Source organism: Desmodus rotundus, chromosome 9, assembly GCF_022682495.2.
Source record: "Desmodus rotundus isolate HL8 chromosome 9, HLdesRot8A.1, whole genome shotgun sequence".
NCBI lineage: Eukaryota > Metazoa > Chordata > Mammalia > Chiroptera > Phyllostomidae > Desmodus > Desmodus rotundus.
The window spans coordinates 86,991,738-87,012,780 of NC_071395.1; the positions used below are offsets into that span (position 1 = coordinate 86,991,738).

A 21,043-nucleotide genomic window follows, 5' to 3' on the forward strand; every position below is an offset into this window, starting at 1 on the left:
TTTTCCAGCCCCAGCCACTAATGTGTGCTTATCGGCATTGTGTGCACTCTGCTACCAAAATAATGTGCAGAAATTAATTGGGTACAGAAACAAGACTCTTCCTGTTTTCCCTGACCCCTGGTTTTGAATGCTTGAGTTCATAATCCTATTATCCCTCTTGTTCTTACTGATTAGCTTCTTAAAATAATTTTACATATTTGACCATCTAAATTAAATTTATAATAATAATATACAAATTTTCCCTATTTTATGCACATTAGGGATTCTGTGTAGGATTTCTTTTGAAAAGAAGGTTCCGCTTCTACAAAAAGAAACACCACTGATTTGGAATGTGTAGAAATAGAATAAGTTTCATGTGCCTACAACCCAATTCCCCTTCTCCTGTTGCCCCCACCTCCAGCCATTATCACCAATGAGAGTGTGGTACGTACTCTCGGACAAGCACCAGCTCCCCACTGCCATGGCTTTATCAATGCTTCTGGCCCCTTGAGCACGAGAGAACATGTTTTAGACCCTGAATACGGTTTACATTTGCTGCCTAACAAATCACTTCAAAACATAATGACTTAAAACAAGAACCATTTACTTAGCTCACAATTCTACAGGCCAGCAATTTGGGCTGGGCTCAGCTGAGTGGTTCTTCTGGTCTCTGGTGGGCTCACTGAGGCATCTGTGGTCAGCCGCTACCTGAGCTCTGCTGATCCGGGATGTACTTTCTCCCGTGTGTCCCATGTCCAGACTTTGACTGAGACGATGACCTCAGATCCACATGGCCTCTCATCCCCCATTTGGCTAATCAGTAGTGTTTGCATGGAGGCAGCAGGTTACGAAGAGAGAGTGGAAGTGTGCACAGCCCCTTGGGGGCCTAGCCAGAACCTCCTAATGTCACTTCTGCCATGTTATTGACCAGAATAGATCGAAGCCCTGTGGGGAGGTTCCGCTATTGTGGCTATGGAAGAGGAAGGGGTTTATACAACTTGGTACCATTCTACAAGCAAAGGCCCAGGGAACTTCCGTACGCTGGCGAGTTGTTGGGCCGTGGACAGGCAGCTGTTAGTGGTAGGAGCCCTTCCTGTAGTCAATGAGAAAGAAATCTAATACACCCTTCACAGATCCAACAAAACTGTGATGGACTGAATTGTGTTCCCACAAAATTCAAACACTGAAAGTCTAACCCACAGCACACCTCAGATTGTGGCTGTATTTGGAGATAGGATTTTTAGAAAGGTAATTAAAATTAAAGGAGGTCATAAGGGTGGTGTCCTTATAAGAAGAAGGAGAGATACCAGGGACGTGTATGCCATCTGCGGACAGAGCAAGCAGGCAGCCATCTGCACGCCAAAGAGAGAGGCTTCAGTGCTGCCCATACCTTGATCTTGGACTTCCAGCCTCCAGTGCTGTGAGAAACAAATGTCTGTTGTTTAAGCCACTCATTCAGCCTGTGGTTTTTGTTATGGCATCCCGGGCAGACTCACAGAGGCAGAACCACCTCTGAAATGGTCCCTTTCCTCCCAGGGTGGTCCTCCCAGCTTCCGAAGGCCTCCGGCCTCCTCCTTAAGCCTCAGGCCCCCCCAACTCTCAGACAAGACAGCCTCAGTCCCCTCCTGGGGTCAAGTGCTTAGTTCTTCATTTATTCTCTTTTTAATCTGTTTATGGATAGACTTTAGCCTCTCCCGTCTTCCGGAAATGATTTTTGAGGTCAAAAGGTGAAAACTGGCTCTCTGTCTCCCTTAACATTCCGCCTATAGTAGTCCAGATCTGGATCACGTGCCGCTCTCTGCATAGGTCTTATTCAACCACTAAGCCAGAGCAGTGACTCTGTGAGGTCTGGAGGGGGTTGGGACTCAGTCAGCCCAGAGTGAACACAAGTGGTCTCTTGCAACATAGCATGAAAGCAGTTCCAAGAGGAGGAAGTGATTGTATTTCAACCAGAAGGGAAATGAGTTTGTGTTGGGAAATCAGCCCATTTGGCAAAATCGCACTGACATCTTGGTGTAGTCATCGCACCGCCACCCTGGTCTTCAGGGAGGTCCCATCAGGAGTCTAAACAAACCCTTGACAAAGCACCGCGTTCTCGGCAGCCTCTGTGGAAAAGCAGAGAAGACCCAGGTCGGAAACTCTGGCTGTTAGTTCCTCCTTTTCACTTATTACGTTGTCACCTCCACTGTGTGGACGTTCATTTCCTCCCCTGTGGATCTGAGGGGTGATCTATTCACAGGGCTGGACGGGACTCCAGGAAGATAACACATGGAAAGAATCCCCAAAAGGCACCTGTAATGAGCTCTGCGCAAATACAAGTTATTAATCGCATTAAATAAAAAGACACATCCTATATTAAATAAGTACCACAAGGCTGTGGCAGAGGCACCAAATTCCACATGTCCCCCTGTGGGTCCCAGCCGCTGCTGCTGGGTGGGGCCACGTAGCTAGCTCTAGTCAATAGTGTGTATTGAAGTGACCTACATCACTTCCTGGCCAAAGCATTTGAGAGCCAGTACTTAACCAGTGTCCTCCTTCTCTTGCCTCAATGACTGTGAAGGCCATGCTCTGGGATGCTGGTGGGTCCATCAAGCTGGGTCCCTGAGTCACTCAGCAGAATCCCCACTGACCTTCATTTGACAGGTAGCACGAATGAGAGAAGCCTTGGTTGTGTTAAGCCACTGAGATTTCAGGACTAAATTGTTACTCTAGCAGGACCTGACTTCACTCCACAAACTCAAGTGTAAAAGAAACATCACATTGATTTTTTTTTTCTAAAATTAAACCAAATGGCACTTAAGCCCCTTTTCTGTGAGGCAGGGTGGAAATTCAATCTCAATAGTCACCGGAGCTCCTTCCCCAAATTCCCTAGTGTTGGGGTGATGTCCTTAGGGTGTTAGGTAGAAGAACAACCCAAGAGGACCCTCTCTCCAAATTCCATCACCTGGCCTCATCCAGGGGGATGGCGTTGTTTCCATGCCAACCTCGGGCTCAGGATTAGGGTTATTGCACAGCGCACAGCCACTGCCTGCCACCCTGGCTCACCTCCAGGATAGACACATGACCCCAAACCAACTTTCTGCTCCTAACCTTGGAGTGTCTGCTTGCTTCCCCCAAAGTCTGTGCTTCTATAGACACGTCCTACTGTCTGTCAAACCCCTGTCTAGCACATTGGCTTTCCAGGAATAAAAAACAAGGCCAGAGAAGGATCAGGGTAACCTGTCTAAACATCTGCTCGGTCCGGGACAGTGAGACACAAACACCCGCTACCTTCTTAGAACAAGGGTATGTGAAATTCTGTAAGAACAAAACACCCATTAATGTCTCAATAAATCATCCCGCCCCGTGGCTGACTGCTCAGGCTGAGGAGGAAAACGGGCCAAGATCTGCAATCATTCAGTTTGTAAATCAGAGGGTAAAATCATACCATGCAAATTAGCACCAACTCACAGGCCAAGGACTTGAAAGAATTTAATCTGTGGGTGGGCCACCAGGAAATGGGCCTAGGACCATGAAAATATGTGCCCAGCCCAAACCCCTGTTGCAACCCCATACACTCCGACCCCTCTACACGTACATCTCCTTCAAATGCGCATGCCTGTGTGACAGGCGGTAAGGCAAAGTTAAAGCTCTTTTAAAAATACATATATTCTGGTAAGCCCTTGATTATTAGGGGACCCCGGGCAGGAATCGTAAAGCTCCTCCTTTTTCTTGATCCACCCTGAGTGCTGCTGTTTTCTGCACTCAGGAAAATGGTACATGAGAAAGACACATGTTCACTAGTGTCACATGCTGACAGAGTGTGTGTATATGTGTGGTGTGTGTGCAATATGTGTGTGTGGTGTGTATGTACATGTGTGATGTATATATGTGGTGTGTGTGGTGTGTATAATGTGTATGGTGTAATGTGTATAATGTGTGTGTAATGTGTGTGGTGTGTGGTGTGCATGTATGTAATGGGGGGGTGTGCACACATGAAACATGTTTGTCTTAGGACTCACAGTTGGAGAATTGAAAAGAACCAAAATTATGACATTTAAGTGGATCGATACCACATCATTTGCAATTAGCACGTGTTTGCATTTTATCAATATGCTTGTTAGGTTGGTCTGACACCAAGTGAGTGTGACGCGTGTTTGTTTTTAAACAGCTAGGCCGCATTTGCAGTCTGTGCTGTGCTGACGGTACAGAAAGAGCTTAGGAGGCCCCGAGGAGGGCTCCCGTGCTATCTATGGAAGCCATTAAATTGCGGAGTCCAGAATCCATCATAGCCATTTCCAGGTCACCCTCAGAGCATTAAGTGCTTTATTCGCTCATCGCTCTGTGGCTCCAGCCCCGGTTTCTCAACCTCAGCACTCCTGACACTTGGGGCCGGATAATTTTCTGTTGCGCTGGGCTCTCCTGTGCACTGGAGGATGTTCAGCAGCATCGCTGAGCACTCCCCCCACTGACTAGGATGCAAAACTGTCTCTCGATATTGTGACCCCTGAGGGGTGAAGCCGCCCCGAGTTGAGAACCTCTGGCCTGCACTAGGGAGGCCGTTGTCCCGGGAGGGGAACCAGTCTGCTGCTGTGGGACCCGTACTCAGTGGGTCATCACACCAGGGGTCGGTTGAGGGGATTCTCGGTCCAGTGTTAATGTTTAGTGTTTCCCCAAGTACTGTGTGCGACAGAGAAACTAAGGTATGTCGACAGGTGCTATGGAAAGGAAGTTTATGCATGCTCTCTGACTGCGGGACTTCTCAGAGCCCTTACTGCCATGATGTAACTGACTCTCCAAGAGGGCCTACCACTTGCAGCTCTTTCCAAATTCACGTGCGTGCAACCAGCAATGTTTGTTAGTCATTTTTGGTGCTTTGTTCTATGCCCAGGAATAGGATCTGGGCAACTTGGCCCAGCTGGAAGGTATCTGCTAGCGCCCTGCCTTGACTCTGGGGACCCCTCAACCAGGGATCATTCTTGCCTCCTTCTCCAGGGTGTCCAGTCCACTCCCATCTTCAGCGATGGGTCTGGAAGTTGTTTTGAAGATAGAAGCAGGTGTCTCACTGAGATCATAATCCCAGCTCTTGGAACATCCCTCCCAGCTTGTGATAGGCATCTAGCTCATTCTGTTAGGTCATCCAGAATGAACCAAGTCTGCAAAGGGCAAGTGTAGCCACTTTGCTAAGGCCATGAAAAAAAATGATCACATTTTGGGTCTCTTTACCCCCCAAGGCCCCAGTTGCACGTAGCTAACGTCATCTGTAATATCCTCCAAGTGTCTGACCACTGTCTATGGTAACGCCCTCCCTGCCTGGATTAAGCCTCCTGGTTGCATTTTTGGGCTGTTAGGTCCCTCTTCCTGGGGTGGACACAGGGGAATGGAGCCTGGGAAGTCAGAGGGGAGCCTCGGCCCGGAGCTGCAGTGTGAGGAGGCAGAGGGTGACTCTATGTCTGTCTGGCGAAGTGAAATGAGGAGCAATTAGGGAACTCACTGTGATGTCTGCCAGATGGCTTCAGCGCCAGCTCCCTAACGTTGCCTCACAGCTGCCATGGGCTGCCCTCAGCCTCCAGAGCACAGATGTAAAAACGGACGAGGAGGCAGATGAACAGAAAGGGACAACATTGGAGACATGCCCTTTGAGCCCATGGGACAGAGTGGCAGGGAGACTTTGTCAGCATTCTGTGGCCTGTGCGTGATGAGCCACAGGGTTCCGACGGTAAGTTAGCCAGTCTGTGAAGGTGCATTTGGGGTAGAGCTGGTCGTCGCACAGAAGTCTGTAGTGAGTGCAGGCAACCAGCAGGAGCTCAGTGCTTGGTCTCAGAAATCAAGTCCATCCAAATGGTGAACAGAAAAGTCATTTCCAAAAGCCCATGTCCTCGTTAGGCTCAGTCACATCCACTCGGTGCTGCTATTCTGACATTCTCACACTCAGGCACTGGCTAGGAGAACCAAGAAGAAGGTCCAGTAGATAAAGCCCCTGACTTCCTTAAAATAAAGGGCCTGAAAGTGACATACAGGGGACTCAGTAGGTATTTCCGGGTTGTGAATTACATGATTCACAGGCATATTTTCCATGAAACTGCTAAAGCTTCAGCCCAGGGTCTCTCCCTTCCCTGTGGGTGCAGAGAGCTGTAGGGTGGGGAGGGAAGCTAGTGGGGAGAGTAGGCGGGGTATTTCCACATAAGTATGAAATCTCAGAAGAGAGTGACCAAAATCTTCAAGGCACTAGTAACTAGTTGACATCTTTTCTCATTCTAAATAGTCATTCTCATGCCTATTTTGTATTCACTGTTTTATACTTTGTTTCTTTAAAATGGTCCCCGCAATTGCCTAAGCACCAGGCCCTACTAAACCTTTTTGGTCACGGGAGAGAGAAGACATTACAAAGGAGGAACTTCCAAACTCATCACCACCATGATAAAAACAACTCTGAGAAATATTCCTGCCGAAACGAATGTCAAGAGAAAGACTATTGAAACAGACAGGTGGATCAAACAGATGCACAGATTTCATTCAAGAGCCCGTTCCCATAGAAGTTCACTGTAATGTGTCTTAAATTCTCTTTAGAACAGAGTGCTTTTTTAGACCAACATTATAAGTTCCAGTGACCAGGCACACAGGGGTCCAGTCCTCCCAGAACCCCCTGAGTCACAGCTGCCCCTCTTCCTTGCCAGGCTTACCTATAGCACCTGGCTAATTAACATTGTGCCCCGGTGGCTCTGCCCTCAGGATCCCAGAAGGGACTGGGGCACAGGTTGTCCCCTTCCACGTGCTCTCAGCTCCCCACGTCCCAGGAAGAAGACCCAGGCCCCCACTCAGCCCACCAGGAGCAGCTGAAGTGCCCAGCTGCAGGCTCCTCACCCCGCCCCATGCCAGCAGATGCCCCCAAGGCCAGGCCTGCCTGAACATTCAAAGGATAGTTCGTGCTTAGTTTGTGCGTGGAGAGGCCGCAGACAAGCTACGGCAGGATTCCAGGTCCCATTCCTGGATGATCCCGGACATTGCAGACATGCCAAGGCACGACAGTGGTGGCGCCTAACGCAGCAGCATGACGTAGGTGTTGTGCCCTTGCTTCTGGGATGTTCCAGAGGGATTTGCTCTAGCATGAAAAGCTGGTGGTTTCTGGTTACCCACTGAAAACCTATCCTCCACCGGGTCTCTGGTCTTCATAAACACTAATAATGAAGAGAGCCGCCATTACTGGACACCCACTCTGCAGTGGGACGTTACTACACTTAATTCCTACAACACAATGAGGCAGCTGTCAGTATCCCCATTTTCCACGATAGGTAAACTGAGGCTTGGAGGCATTAAAGTACTTCTCTGAAGGCCATGCCCTGTCCTCAGTCTTCTCATCTGCAAATTGGGCATAAGCATGTTATCGGGTGCGGTGGCTGGCGGCTCACATGACAGCGTGTGTGTGGCAATGGCACCTGGCCTGAGCCTCAAGGTCATTCTGGGAAGAGGCAGGACCAGGCCTCGGTGACACAAAAGTCCTTTTCTACTGCTGCACTTCTGATTAGTTCTCAGCTTCGCGGTGCTTAATCACGTCTGTGTCCCACTCACCTCATTTCAGCAGGGGCGGAACTTTGTCATTGTCATCACTGTCACCCAGAACGGGCTTCGTGTTCTGCTTTTGCGCCGTTTATTCTTTATTTGGGAGAGTCAGTAAACACTCCTGCTGGAGATGGGGGCGCTTGAGATGGCCTTGAAGGAGTCCTGCAGGTGAAGACTGCTGCCACGTGGACTGAGGGCTCAGGGACGGCCTGAGGAGAAGAGTGGGGTTGTCTAGAAGATGAACGAACTAACTGAGAACTCAAATTCAGTCTGGAAAAGAAGCAGGGGGCTAAGCAGGCCTTGAGTGATAACAGCAGTTATTGAAAAAGCATCGATCCTATTGATTCACAGGGGATTAGGAAGTGGTTTCGTTTATGAAAAAAGTTTTTAATAATTGTAACATGGGAACAAACTTCAGGGTCCTGACTGGCACCGAAGGGGCAAATGGGATGGCCGGGCTCTGCCGCCCCCATGGCATGTCGGCCGTGCAGAGTGGCAGGTGACGCCACCTCTCCAAACCAGTGGGGTGTGAGACACAGCAGAAGTGAGAAGGATGCTGGGACGCCCTTCCTTCCCCCACCCACCCTCTCCCAGGGTTGTGACCAGCTCTGGGAAGGGCTGAATAGCACACCAGAGAGCCAAGTGTCCTCACCTAACAGTAAACGTGGGACTTAAAGAGCACTTCCTTCTTATCCAGGAGGGACACCCAATTTGCCACATTTGTTTTTTTATTTGGATGCTGTAACCCCAACTGCTGCCATAGCTGGAATCCGTGGGCTACCAGCTCCACTCAAGGAAACTCCACCCCTCCCCACCTCCTTCCCTAGAATACTTGCTTCTCTTTCTCCTGATTTTCTGTGCTGTCCTGGTTCAGGATGACGAACTTAGCTCAGGACTTTGCATTCTTTCCATCTGACTCCCCAGAGAGTCCAGCAATCACAGAGCTTTAGCCTTGAAGTAGCCTTGGGAACTAGAGCCTGGCAGACTGTTTTTTCAAATAAAAATACATGTTAATATCATTTGTTTGTTTTTCTTAACCTGGCAGGAGGCCTATTGACCTAGTCAACCATTTGCTCTTTCCCTGGATTTTCATAAAGCCCTAGGTCTGAAGCACTTTAAAATGTGTCACTTTAAATAATTATATCAATGATTCAGACCGGCCCCCACCCCAAGTGGGAAGGCCACAGAGGCCTCGCTATCTTGGAAGACAGATCTCAGCTTCGAAAATACTCCCAGACCTGAACAAAAAAAAGATATTGGCTCAAAAAGGAAAAGAAAGCTCCGACATCAAAATGAATTAATATATGATTAAATGTTTACAAAACAATGTGTCCTTGTTGACTCACATCACTAGATACTTTATTTGGAACCAAATTCAAAATGATAAAAGGAAACTCGCAAAAAGTATAGCAAAAATATTGATTGTGGGGTGGATTTTAATATGTTTGGTATGATATGAGGTTAAAGTCCCCCAAAGTAGAAATGCTCAGCGGCTACTAGGGCCCTGGGGCAGGTACCGAGAAGAAGGCCAGGACCAAAAAGCTGCCAGACATCCATTCCTTCACATCAATCTATAAAACTGTTCCTCTTCCTCAAGACAATTGACTTTCACCCAAGACAGGAAACCCAAAAATAGGGCAACCATCCTCTGTTACTTTATCCACACTGGCTGAGAAGGGGGTGGGAGTGGGGGACAGGAAGGTGATTACAGCTCAGTGGCACTTGGGCCTGAACTCCATGACCTAAGTTGGTCTTCCGCACTTCCCAAGCTCCTCCACTAGGGGCAGTGCAGAGTAAAAAACGCCCTCCACCCCAGAGGGTCTGGATTCTTGGAGGTAGAGCCTGAGTGAAATTTTCTTTGAGAATTAGGGTTTTATCTTTAAAATGATCATGTATTTTGCTTTCTTCCCCATACCATGTCTGTGTAATAGAAAGGTAATTTTAAAAACTGTTGACCGATAAGAAAATTGAACACTCCAAGTATATCAGCCATGTTTGTTTTGGTGTCCACCCCATCACAGATCTCCCAGGGTGGTATCACAGTTTGAGAAATGAGGATGGACAGGACCACCCAAACCCTGACCCCATCTTCAGCGTTACCTAGCCAGAAGGCATCAGGCCTGTTTGCCTTCCCTCCAGTCAGAAGGCTTCCGTCTTTTCCTCAACCACTCATTTATTCAGCCTTGCTCGCTCACCCTCAGATACGCCTGTCCTTGCCTGCCGCTCCTAGTGCTCAGATTGTCCCTCATCCAAGAGCACCCTCCTCACCTCCTCTTCCATGCAGACACCACCCACGGAATCCAGCTGAAGTCCACCTTCTTCCACTGCAGTCTTCCTCTGGCTGCTTTGTCATAGAACCATCTTTCCTTTCTCAAACATGTTAAGGTGTTTTCATCCAAACCGTGGGTCTAGCAGTTGATTTACAACTGCCTTATATGTCGCTCTGATCATGTCGGAGACACACAACTTGTCTCCCAAGCTAGACTCCATGCCCCTCAATGGCAGCGACATTGCTTTTGACTCTTTTCTTTCTGCCCTGGCAGAAACGGCTCCTGGGCAGGACAAACAGTAAGTGGATAATTAATTCTTCTTTTCCTATACAGCATATTAATTAGTCTAACTTGGCTTCTAGCTCTACTTAAGGATCCACACCTTCTATTCTTTTCATTCTCACCAGTTACCTTTGCTTCCCTATCTCCTGACTCCTTAGGTCAGAAAATACTGGGAAATATAAGATACAGACATTTTCATTCCAGTCAAAATGGCAGCATAGGCAGACATGGCTTGCCTCTTTGCATAACCACATCAAAATTACAACTAAAATATAGAACAACCATTACTCATAACCATCAAAAATCAAGCTGAATGGAAGTCTGACAACTACAGAATTAAAGAAACCACATCCATCCAGACTGGTAGGAGAGGTGCAGACACAGAACAGGCTAGTCCCTCACCCATGTGTGGTGGAAAAAAAAACTCAGGAGGGATATCTCAGGAGCAAGGACTCTCAGCCCCACACTGGGCTCCCCAGCCCAGAGTTCCAGTGCCAGGAAGATAAGTCCCCACAACTTTTGGTAGCAAACCAGCAGGGATTGAGTCAGTGGAAGAAACTTCTGGAGCCCCAAGCAGTTCCTCTTAAAGAACCCACACACGAACTCACCTACACAGACTCACTCCCTCTGAGCTCCAGCACCAGGATAGCAGCTTGAAAGGCATCAGTGGCACACAGGGAGGAACTGAAGCGTCTGGCATCAAGGCAAGCAGAGGCCATTGTCCCTTTTCTAAACCCTCCCCACACAGAGCCAGCAAGCTGGTGCCGTATCTGAGACTCCATCAACCTGGCTAACACTGACCCGCCTGGGAGATCCCCAGATGGGTTGGGCCCCACCCAATTTATGGGCCCACCCAAGCTGCTTTTCCATATGAATGGCTGGTCTTGGCTCACGCTTCTCAAATTCTAAATCCTATCAAATAAGCAACAGCTGGCCTCAGTGAGTCCCAGGCCCAGCCCTAGCAGCACTCAGTCTAGATTCACAGCTTGGCTTCACCTGGGAATCTCCAAGCCCAGCACAAGTAGCAGCCATCTCAGATTGCTTTATAGCTTAGGCAGGGTGGCCCTGGGCAAAACACAGGTGGGGGCTAACTTTGGCCTGATCCACGCGGGAAATCCCAGGGCCAGTGCACCAGTTGATAGCTACAGACCACGACAGAGCACTACCAACACACCCCTGCACAACTTATCCTATACGGAGGGCAGGGGTTGGCAATCGCTGGTAGCAGCCAATCCTTGCAGCTGACTAGCCTGGGTAAATCCCTCTCATTGACCTGCCAACAGCAACCAAGGCTCAGCTACAAGAGGAGGTACTCAGCCCACACAAAGGGCACACCTTGAGTACCCAGCTCGGGTGATAGGGGAGGTTGTTCTACTGGACCCCACAGGACACCTACTACATTAGGTCACAGTACCAAGACACAGTCATAGCAGCTCTACCTAATACATAGAAACAAACACAGGGAGGCTGCCAAAATGAGGAGACAAAGAAACATGGCCCAAATGAAAGAACAGATCAAAACTCCAGAAAAAGAGATAAACAAAATGGAGATAAGCAATCTGTCAGATGCAGAGTTCAAAACACTTGTTGATGCTCAAGGAACTTAGTGAGGACCTCAACAGCATAAAAAAGATCCAGTCAGAAATAAAGGATACACTAATTGAAATAAAGAACAATTTACAGGGAAACAACAGTAGAATGGATGAAGCCAAGAATCAAATCAATGATATGGAACATAAGGAAGCAAAACAACCAATCAGAACGACAAGAAGAAAAGAGAATCCAAAAAAATGAGGATAGTATAAGCAGCCTCTGGGACAACTTCAAGAGGCCCAACATTTGCATCATTGGGGTGCCAGAAGGAGAAGAGCAAGATATTAGATATCTATTTGAAAAAAATAATGAAAGGAAATGTGCCTAATTTGGTGAAGGAAATAAATATGCAAGTCCAAGAAGCACAGAGAGTCCCAAGCGAGATGGATGTAAAGAGGCCCACTCCAAGACACATCATAATTAAAATGCTAAAGGTTAAAGATTAAGAGAGAATCTTAAAAGCAGCAAGAGAAAAGTTGGTTACCTATAGGAGAGTTCCCATAAGACTGTCAGCTGATTTCTCAAAAGAAACTTTGCTACAAGGGATTGGCAAGAAGTATTCAAAGTCACGAAAAGCATGGAACTACAGCCAAGATTGCTCTACCCAGCAAAGCTATCATTTAGAATTGAAGGCCAGATAAAGAGCTTCCCAGACAAGAAAAAACTAAAGGAGTTCATCATCACCAAACCATTATTATATGAAATGTTAAAGGGACTTATGTAAGAAAAAGAAGATCAAAACTATGAACAATCAAATGGCAAGAAAAATACAACTCTTTCAACAATTGAATCTAAAAAACAAACTAAGCAAACAAGAAGAACAGAGACAGAATCATGGATACAGAGAGTATTTTGATGGTAGTCAGATGAGAAGGGGGTGCGGGGGAATGGGTGAAGAGGTGAGGGGATTAAGAAGTACAAATAGGTAGTTACAGAATAGCCATGGGGATGTAAAGTACAGTGCAGGAAATGGAGTAGCCACAGAACTTATATGCATGACCCATGGACATGAACAATGGTGTGGGGATTGCCCGAGGGAGTGGGGATGCTGGGTGGAGGGGGGGCAAAGTGGGAAAAAATGCAGACAACTGTAACAACATAATCAATAAAATACAATTTTTCAAAAAGATAAGACTTTTTAATGGGAAAGTGCACAAAGACACTCAGGATCACTTCCGGAGATCCCAGATCATATGAGGTCCCTAATTCCACTTTTAAACATCTGCTCTTTTCCTTCACAAGATTTGTCACAGTTTGTATGAGGTATTTTGTATTGTGTATGGTATTGTATTAATTGTTAGCCTGTTTTGCTCCCTAGACTGTAAGCTCTCTGAGGGCCATGTGGCTGTTTTGCCACACACAGTAGCTGCTTAATGCTCTTGTTGAATGAACGAGAGTCCAGACAAGGTTTGTGTTCCTCCAGTTAAAAAAACAAGAAACCTCTCCTGCTCTTTCAGACGACACAAGATATACAGAGAGCAGCTGAACCTCACTTCCCTGGCCCCCCCGCTGCAGCTCCGACCCGAGGCCAGCTGGGTCCAGTTCCACCTGGGAATCAACCGCCACGGGCTGTACCCCCGGTCCAGTCCCGTCGTCAGCAAACTCCTCCAGGACATGAGCCACTTTCCTACCATCAGTGCAGGTGAGGTGCCCAGGATCACACAGGATGGACTGACTGTCCCCTGAGAGGCTGGGTGCACCACCTGGGCTCTGGGGTGAAATAGTAAAAGGTTAACCCTGACTACTGGTAGAGAAGGGAAAAGAAAAGGAAAAGGGAAAGGAAGGGGAGGGAGAGAGAGAGGGAGAGGGAAAAAGGGAGAAAGGAAGGGAGGAAGGGAGGAAGAAAGAACTATAGACGTTGACCACTTCCCTTTGAAAGAGCTCCTACAACCACAGTCTTATCATGGCCCATACGGAGGTGTCCGTCCACGTAAGATAAGATGATCACCAGCATCTAGCGAGTGCTTTTTTCAACCAGACAACTGTCTCTTACACGGTGAGCTTATGGCATGCGGATTATCACTGCCACCTTACTGATGGGAAAACGGAGACTCAGAGGTTAGACAGCTTGGCCAAGGCCAGTAGTGGAGCCGGGATTCAAACACAGGCCGGTCTGTGCGGTCAAGCATTACGACAGTCTAAGCGACAGAGACAAAACCAGCATCAGGCTCCCAACCAGGTGCTGCTGGAGTGTCCACGGAAGGGCTAGTGAGCCTGGGGCCTGCGATGAAGCAAGGCGAGAGGTGGCAGCCAGCTCGGGCTCCAGGAGATCCCCTATTGAATGGGCAAGGAAGGGCCCCAGGCTGCCTCACAGTGTCTCCTCTAGCATCTGGGCCAGAGTCCAGGGTCCCACGTTGTTGGCTCTGCTAGACACAGCTGAACGTTCTCACTGCCTGTCTCCTCCACAGATTACAGCCAGGATGAGAAAGCCTTGCTTGGGGCGTGTGACTGCACCCAGAGTAAGTGACGTGGCTTTGCCTCCACCCAGCCCTCCCCTGCCACAGTTGTGTGAGCCCCGGACCTGGCAGCAATGGGAAGGGTCCAGGTTGGGAGCTGCAGGGGCATGACTCTCTCTGCCTAATCTCTGAGAAGTCAGCATTTCTCCCCACCCACCCACATCACAGAAAAGTCCCTGCTGCTCAGTGCGTGGTCCAGGCAGCATCCTCGAACCATTGAGGAGCTTGTTAGAAATGCAGACTCTTGGCCCCCTCTGATTTTCTGAATCAGAATCTGGATGTTAACAAAGTCCTCAAGGGATTGGAGTGCATTTGCAGATTCGTTGTACAGGACGGTGGTTCTCAGGCCTGGCAACGTTTCAGTCTCCTGGCGAGTCTACAAAGGGCAGAGGCCTGGCCTCCATCCCGGGTTTCAGTTCAGTTGCAAAGGGTGAGGCCTGGGCATCAGCCTTTTAAATTGTTCCTAGTGATTCTAATGCAGCCAAGGTTGAGACCCCTCACTGGGGTCAATGATTAATAGAATTAAATGCAGGAGATGCAGCACTGTCCCCTCCCAGGGTGTCACGAATTGGGCACAGTTGTGCCTGGGCACCACACAGCCCCCAGAGTGGCCAGGCCAGACCCAGGCCTCGAGGCCCCCAGACCAGTCACCACCGGCCACGAGTAGCCTCATCCACTCTCCTCAGTGGCCCGAACACACACCAGACATTTCTCTCTGTGTCGTGACGTGTTAAAAGGTTTGAAAGACAGAGGTTTCTTTATCACCTGCCACTTGCCATTTTGTAGAACATAGAGGTGAGTGAGACATTGCCACGACCCTCACAGGGCTCCCAGAGGTGCCAAGACAGCAGGGTGGGCCAGTGAGGTGCCCGGGACACGACGGGTCAGCTCGCACTGGTCGGGGTCGTGCGAGCACATCTCAGGAGCCTTGTGCCCCCAGCCCTGTCCCAGCCCAGGTGTGCAGTGGAAAGAGGAAGATATATAGACAAACTAGTCTAATAATGCAAGATAGCAGGTGGCATACTCCGAAGCTAGGAGGTGCCAAGGAAGCGCAAAGAGGAACGAGTCAGTTCTTAGGGAAGCATTCTCTGGGGTTTTCTGCCAGTGCCTGTCTGGGCAAAACCTATATTGTCGGCCCTTTTCCCGTAACAGCAGGAAAGACATTCTCTTGACCTCCTGGGTGCACTCCCCTCGGCCTGATGCAATGGAATTTACGCTGCAGGCCTTGAAAAGCAGATTCTAGTCTGTAGAAAAAAAGAGACGGAATCGGTTGGGTTTACTGAATGACCAGAGGGTCAGGACCCTGAACTTCACCCCAGAAGCATGGTTAATTGCCCCTTGTCCCCCTGACAGTTGTGAAACCCAGTGGGGTCCACCTCAAGCTGGTTCTGAGGTTCTCGGACTTCGGGAAGGCCATGTTCAAACCCATGAGGTAAGTGACTGCCTTCCTTGTCTCAGACCCAGCCTGGGCAGCCCTGGGGGAGTTTGGGCCCCAAATCAGTAAGTGCTGAGGAGAGGAAGGTCCGGCCCAGGCTGACTTAACAAGTGGCCACACCTTTCAAAACAGAAGCCCGACTTGGGGCAGCCCATCACTGGGTTTACCAAGACTCAAAAATGCACATCACGGGTCCCACAGCTGGTGCTGGTTGTTTTCAGCTTTCTGCAACATTATGTTTATTTACACTTAAGTTGCGTTTGCAGCTATGGTGTAATCTCAAACTGTAGATTATAAAATTATTCAAAGATCATCATCCCTCCCTGTTTATTAGTGTTGAGGCCAGAAGCCTCGATGCCCCCTTCGTGACTGGAAGGACCTTCCTGATCAGACACACCCAGCCAGCCCGCCACGCTCAGGCAGGCTGAAGCTCCTCAGGAATCTGTTCGAGTTAAAAACGTATATAAATCCACATCTCTACAGCAGCCTCCTCCCTCAGCCCTCCGGCTGGCCAACTCTCATGTCCCAGCGAGGTGTCTCGGAGGGGACAAGACAGTCCAATTACTCCTCCCCACCATCCTAAGTCCCAGAACTCTCTGTCCTTCAAACCTCAGCCATGGAATTGCATCTTTAGGGCACCTTTGCTTTTATAAAGTCCTGTCTTGCACCCCACCTCTCTTAATCCTGAGCATCTGGGTCTCTCCTGTTCTGCTTCCGCTAGCCAGTTCCCTCGCCTGTTTCTATCTGCAGAAAGAAGGTCTGTATTTCCTCCCTCTCAGCTACTGGGTTTTTTAACAGTCAGCTGCTGTCACCAAAGCTTCTTAAGGAGACTTGGTGTTGAGGTTGCCAACAAGGCAGCGTCTTGCAGGAAGCCTGGGTCCTCTCACTGAGCAAGTCTCCTAGCCGGGGGAGCCAAAGGCCATGCTCAACTTGTCGTTCCATCAACTGTGTGTACAGTAGCATACATTAGAAGCAAAAGTGTGTTTTCCTTTCCCTCCGGTCCCGCTCATCAGCTGTCTTCTCAGGCTCCCACCTGAAGTCTGCGTCCAGGGCATGATTCCTTCCTTCTTTTCAGACAGCAGCGAGATGAAGAGACGCCTGCGGATTTCTTCTATTTCATTGACTTTCAGAGACACAATGCTGAGATTGCAGCTTTCCACCTGGACAGGTAGGGTCTGGCCCCATGGAGAGGGCACTGGCTGCAAGGGCCGATCTCAAGAAGGGATACTGGGGAAGACGCCAGGTGGGACCTCCTGGAATGTCTTCCTTCTGGCTCTTTATCTCCTTCACGAACACCACCTGAGAGCCTTCCGGCCTCGCCCTGGACCCACTGAATCAGAGCCTGCATTTGAACAAGATCTCGCGTGACTCATATGCTCCAACCTAGAACACAGCTTGGGTGGTGGAAGTTTTGCCCCAAAGGCTCGATGGAGTGGGATTCCTCTTCCATCCCTTCTGCCACCCCTTTTGATGTAGGTTTGCCCTGGGCACCATCTACTCAGCCCTGCAGAGACCCCCACAGCTGAGTGTGGTCAGAGATGCCAGTCCATTTTAATGGGCGACCATTGAACTCCCTGGCCATCCCTCAGATCTGAACAGAGCTCTCTCTCTTTCAGGATTCTGGACTTCCGACGGGTGCCACCAACAGCGGGGAGGCTAGTCAATGTCACCAAGGAAATCCTTGAGGTCACCAAGAATGAAATCCTGCAGAGTGTTTTCTTTGTCTCCCCAGGTAGAGTACTGGCCAGAGCGATCTTCTGGGTCTAAGGACACGGCAGGCCAGCCTGGCCGCCATTGCGTTCAGCAGTGGTCTCTCCTGCCAGCAGCAACCTCCCTTGCTGGGGTGGGCGTATGCAGCCATCCAGTGTCCCACCCTGGTCCCCCTGAGCTTCACACAAGAGGAACTGGGGCTGGGAAAAGGTCATACATGAGATGCGAACGAGCCTGGCGGGCACCTAATGACAGTGCCGACCTCCCTGGTATCAGACGTTATCCGGACAAAGAACACTCTAACCGCATAGACAGGAGGCGGTGGGGCTGGGTCCCATACTTTCTCTGCTCTGGGACATTTGAAAATTGGTACTCAGGATGCTCGGTTTAAGAGCATTTGCCGTCTGGAAAAGTTCAGGGGTCCCCTTCCCGCCCAGTGGATTTCTTGGGGCAGGAAGGTGATCTGCCTCTAAGGCCCTTCTCTTACGCCTCCTCTCCCCTGCCCCATCCTCCAGCCAACAACGTGTGCTTCTTCGCCAAGTGCCCCTACATGTGCAAGACCGAATATGCCGTCTGTGGTAACCCCCACCTGCTGGAAGGCTCCCTTTCCGCGTTCCTGCCATCCCTCAACCTGGCCCCCAGGCTGTCTGTGCCCAACCCCTGGATCCGCTCCTACACGCTGGCGGGAAAAGAGGAGTGAGTTGGCCCCCGGCTGCATGGCCATGCACATTAGACCTGAGAGTGACCACAGTCCTATACCAAGGACTTGTGGCTGGCCTGGCTTTTGGACCCCAAAAGCTACCTCAGTTTTCCTTTGCCTCATTGCATACAGATCCTGAGAGCAGCTGGCCTGTGTTTACTCTCCCCTTCATTCACTTATTCAGTTATAAAGAGCCTACTATGTACCCAACACTAGGTGCTGTGGGATGCGGAAATGAAAAGCACAGGCTCTCCCTCAAGAAGCTCTGTGGTTGCCCCGGGGTCAGAGAAATAGCCAGATTCTGCAAACCCAGAGCAACACCTGCTGTGATATAAGAAGCATTGAGGGCCCACAGGAGACACCTGGTTCCCCTGAGTAAGCCCGTGAAGCCAAGGACCCCATCGCCATATCCCAGGGCTTAGCACACCCCGGGCACACAGTAGATACTCAGTTCATGTTAGCTGGCTGAATGAATAGGTTCCTGATGCTATTCATGAGGGAAGTTCTGGAGGACAGAACAGATCCTAAGGGACTTGAGATGGCTAGGAGCCCACCTAATGGAAAGAGACATGGCCCCGGGGGGGGGGGGGGGGGGGGGCGTGGATCCAGGCAGAGGAGCATGTGTGAGAGAGACAGAGAGTGGCTTGTAGAGGGACTAGGAAATGTCTCAGGAGAGCTGCATGGCCCAAGGCTCGGTGAGAGGAGCTGCAGAGGAAGTAGGTCAGGGACAGGCAGCTAGGCTGTCCCTGGCTGCCCAGTCATCACCCCTCTGGCACGTGGTATCCTGGCCATCAGTGTGGCGCCCAGCACAGTGGATACTCAGGAAACATGTCCTCAAAGGACCCAGAAAATTCTCACCACTTGGACTCTACAGCCTCCCATGTCTTTGTCCAGGGCCCACCCGAATATACCCAGCTACCATCTGCATGCCTAGGGCAGATTAGCGAGGCAGAGGTTTTGGAGGGGGACAGGTGTGAGGAGGGCCCCCAACACCTTGCCATTTTGGCTTTTCCAGCCCCAGGACTGGTTCTCCCCCTCAGGTGGGAGGTCAGTCCTCTTTACTGCGACACCGTGAAGCAGATCTACCCGTACAACAGCAGCAACCGGCTGCTCAACATCATCGACATGGCCATCTTCGACTTCCTCATCGGTAGGTCCCATGCCCAGGGCTCTTGGCAGAGTGGGCTCTGCTGTGGGTCTGAGATTCTCCCTGACCTTGGGCACGGTGCAGCCCGGACCATGAGGACTGAATAACCCCACACCGCCCACAGCCACAGAAGTGGTGGAGGTCCCAGAGGACAGAAGTTAGCGAGCTCCCCTCCTGAAAGGCAGAGATATGAGCCAGCCAGGCCCGAACAGGCCTCAGGTTTAGGCCTCAGGTTTGAAGTCATTGATTCCCTTGACCAAATGAGGGGAAACCAGGAAGGAAAAGAGCAGGGTGCCCAATGAATGGGGGCAGTGAGTAAGCCTCGGGAAGGGGCTGGTCATCTGCCTCTGAGTCCCTTGGGTACTGGGGAAGACTAGGGGGACAGAGTTCTGAAGGTGGCCAGCACACACCCGTGCAGATCTAAAGTCCCACAGCCCCCACCCCCGCTCACTCTCACACCCTTTGGGAAGTTAACCTGTGTCTGCTTCCTACAAGCCTCAGCTGAGCAGCTCAGGCGAGGAAAGCCAACATTGACAAGGAGTGTTTGAGTCCTGGGCCAGGGGTTGAGGGAAAGCCTTAGATTTGCCAAGTGCACACTAGGGTTTGTTGGCTTGTTTGGCTTCCTTCTCCCTCAACAACGTCCCTAATCACCCTGGGGAAATGACGGCTTGTGGCCCTGGGTTCAGACTCTTGTCTGAACTGCTAAAAGGCCTCCATGCCCTGGAGAGAAAACAGGAGGTCAGGAGCACCTGCCCCCTGGCCTAGGGGCCTCATCTCCAATGTCTTTACAGGAAATATGGACCGTCACCATTATGAGATGTTCACCAAATTTGGGGATGATGGGTTCCTTATTCACCTTGACAACGCCAGAGGGTAAGTGTCCCACCACTCCCCCCATCCAGCCGTACCCCTTGCAGCTGCTCAGGGGATCCAGCAGCCCGAGAATGAGGGGCTCTGTGATCACATTCCCTGCCTCCTTGCCCTACTAGTTTTTCGCTTGATTGTGTAAAGTACCACTTGTGTCTCCTCAACCCCAAGAGCACTAGTGAGATAGATCAGACTTTCCTGTGCTTTTTTACTGGAAGGTTCACTCCTGGAGGTGGTGCACTTGGCTGGTCCTCAGTGTCTGGCCCTTTGCAGTTGGTGAATGAGTGAATGGGTGAGTGACCGCTTGGTTTTAATGCCTTTGGACAGAGAATTTTGTGACCTGATTGAGGACAGGGGCTGCAGGGGCAGCTGCCAGGATCCTGGCATTTTACCCCACGCTGTGCTTCACAAAAGAGGCTGAGGGAGAGAAGAAAGAAAAACCATTCAGAAGGGAGGGCTGCTTGCCACCCACGAAAACCTGTGTCTTCCCCTAGGTTTGGACGACACTCCCACGATGAAATCTCCATCCTCTCGCCACTCTCCCAGTGCTGCAGGTGAGCTCTCAGTTCAAGGGCAGGTCACAACTGTGACACTCCATCCTGCTTGCAGCCAAGTTCCGAGGCTCTTACTCAGCTTTCACTGGTGTAGGGCATGGGTGGGTAGAATAACAGGAATCACCACTGACAGATTTTCCCCAAGGACAGCTGAGAGTCTTTCATCTTTCATCATGGGGTGAATTAGGATCTTAAAAAAAAAACCTTTCAATCAGTAACTTTAATCCTTAGCCCACTCAGATACCAATCACCCACTCTGGCAGAGCCTGTCTTGGCTATGACTAATCAGACCTCTGCTTCGCCCGGCACTATTCACATCGGCTCATGAGTATCACTACTGGATCGCCAGCTAAGTAAAATTCCGACTCCAGTCCCATAAGCCCACGTCAGACTGAAAGAAGTACTGACACCTTTGGCCACCATTTCTCTAGAGATCTCTGACCTACTTCTGTACCTCCCTGGTCTCACCAGGCTTGTGAAATTGTCCAGCTGCTCAGCCGCAGTTAAGAGC

General features: G+C 50.0%; 1 protein-coding gene across 1 annotated transcript in view; it reads left to right on the top strand.

The window, feature by feature from the left end:
* The window catches only part of FAM20A (FAM20A golgi associated secretory pathway pseudokinase), a 35,541-nt gene that overhangs the window by 9,240 nt on the left and 5,258 nt on the right, over positions 1–21,043 (top strand). The window contains exons 2-10 of the mRNA XM_045182527.3: positions 13,121–13,305; positions 14,072–14,122; positions 15,473–15,551; positions 16,630–16,722; positions 17,171–17,286; positions 17,780–17,960; positions 19,005–19,114; positions 19,903–19,984; positions 20,473–20,532. Of these exons, the coding sequence (XP_045038462.2) occupies positions 13,121–13,305; positions 14,072–14,122; positions 15,473–15,551; positions 16,630–16,722; positions 17,171–17,286; positions 17,780–17,960; positions 19,005–19,114; positions 19,903–19,984; positions 20,473–20,532 (957 nt within the window). The remainder of the gene's footprint in view (positions 1–13,120; positions 13,306–14,071; positions 14,123–15,472; positions 15,552–16,629; positions 16,723–17,170; positions 17,287–17,779; positions 17,961–19,004; positions 19,115–19,902; positions 19,985–20,472; positions 20,533–21,043) is intronic.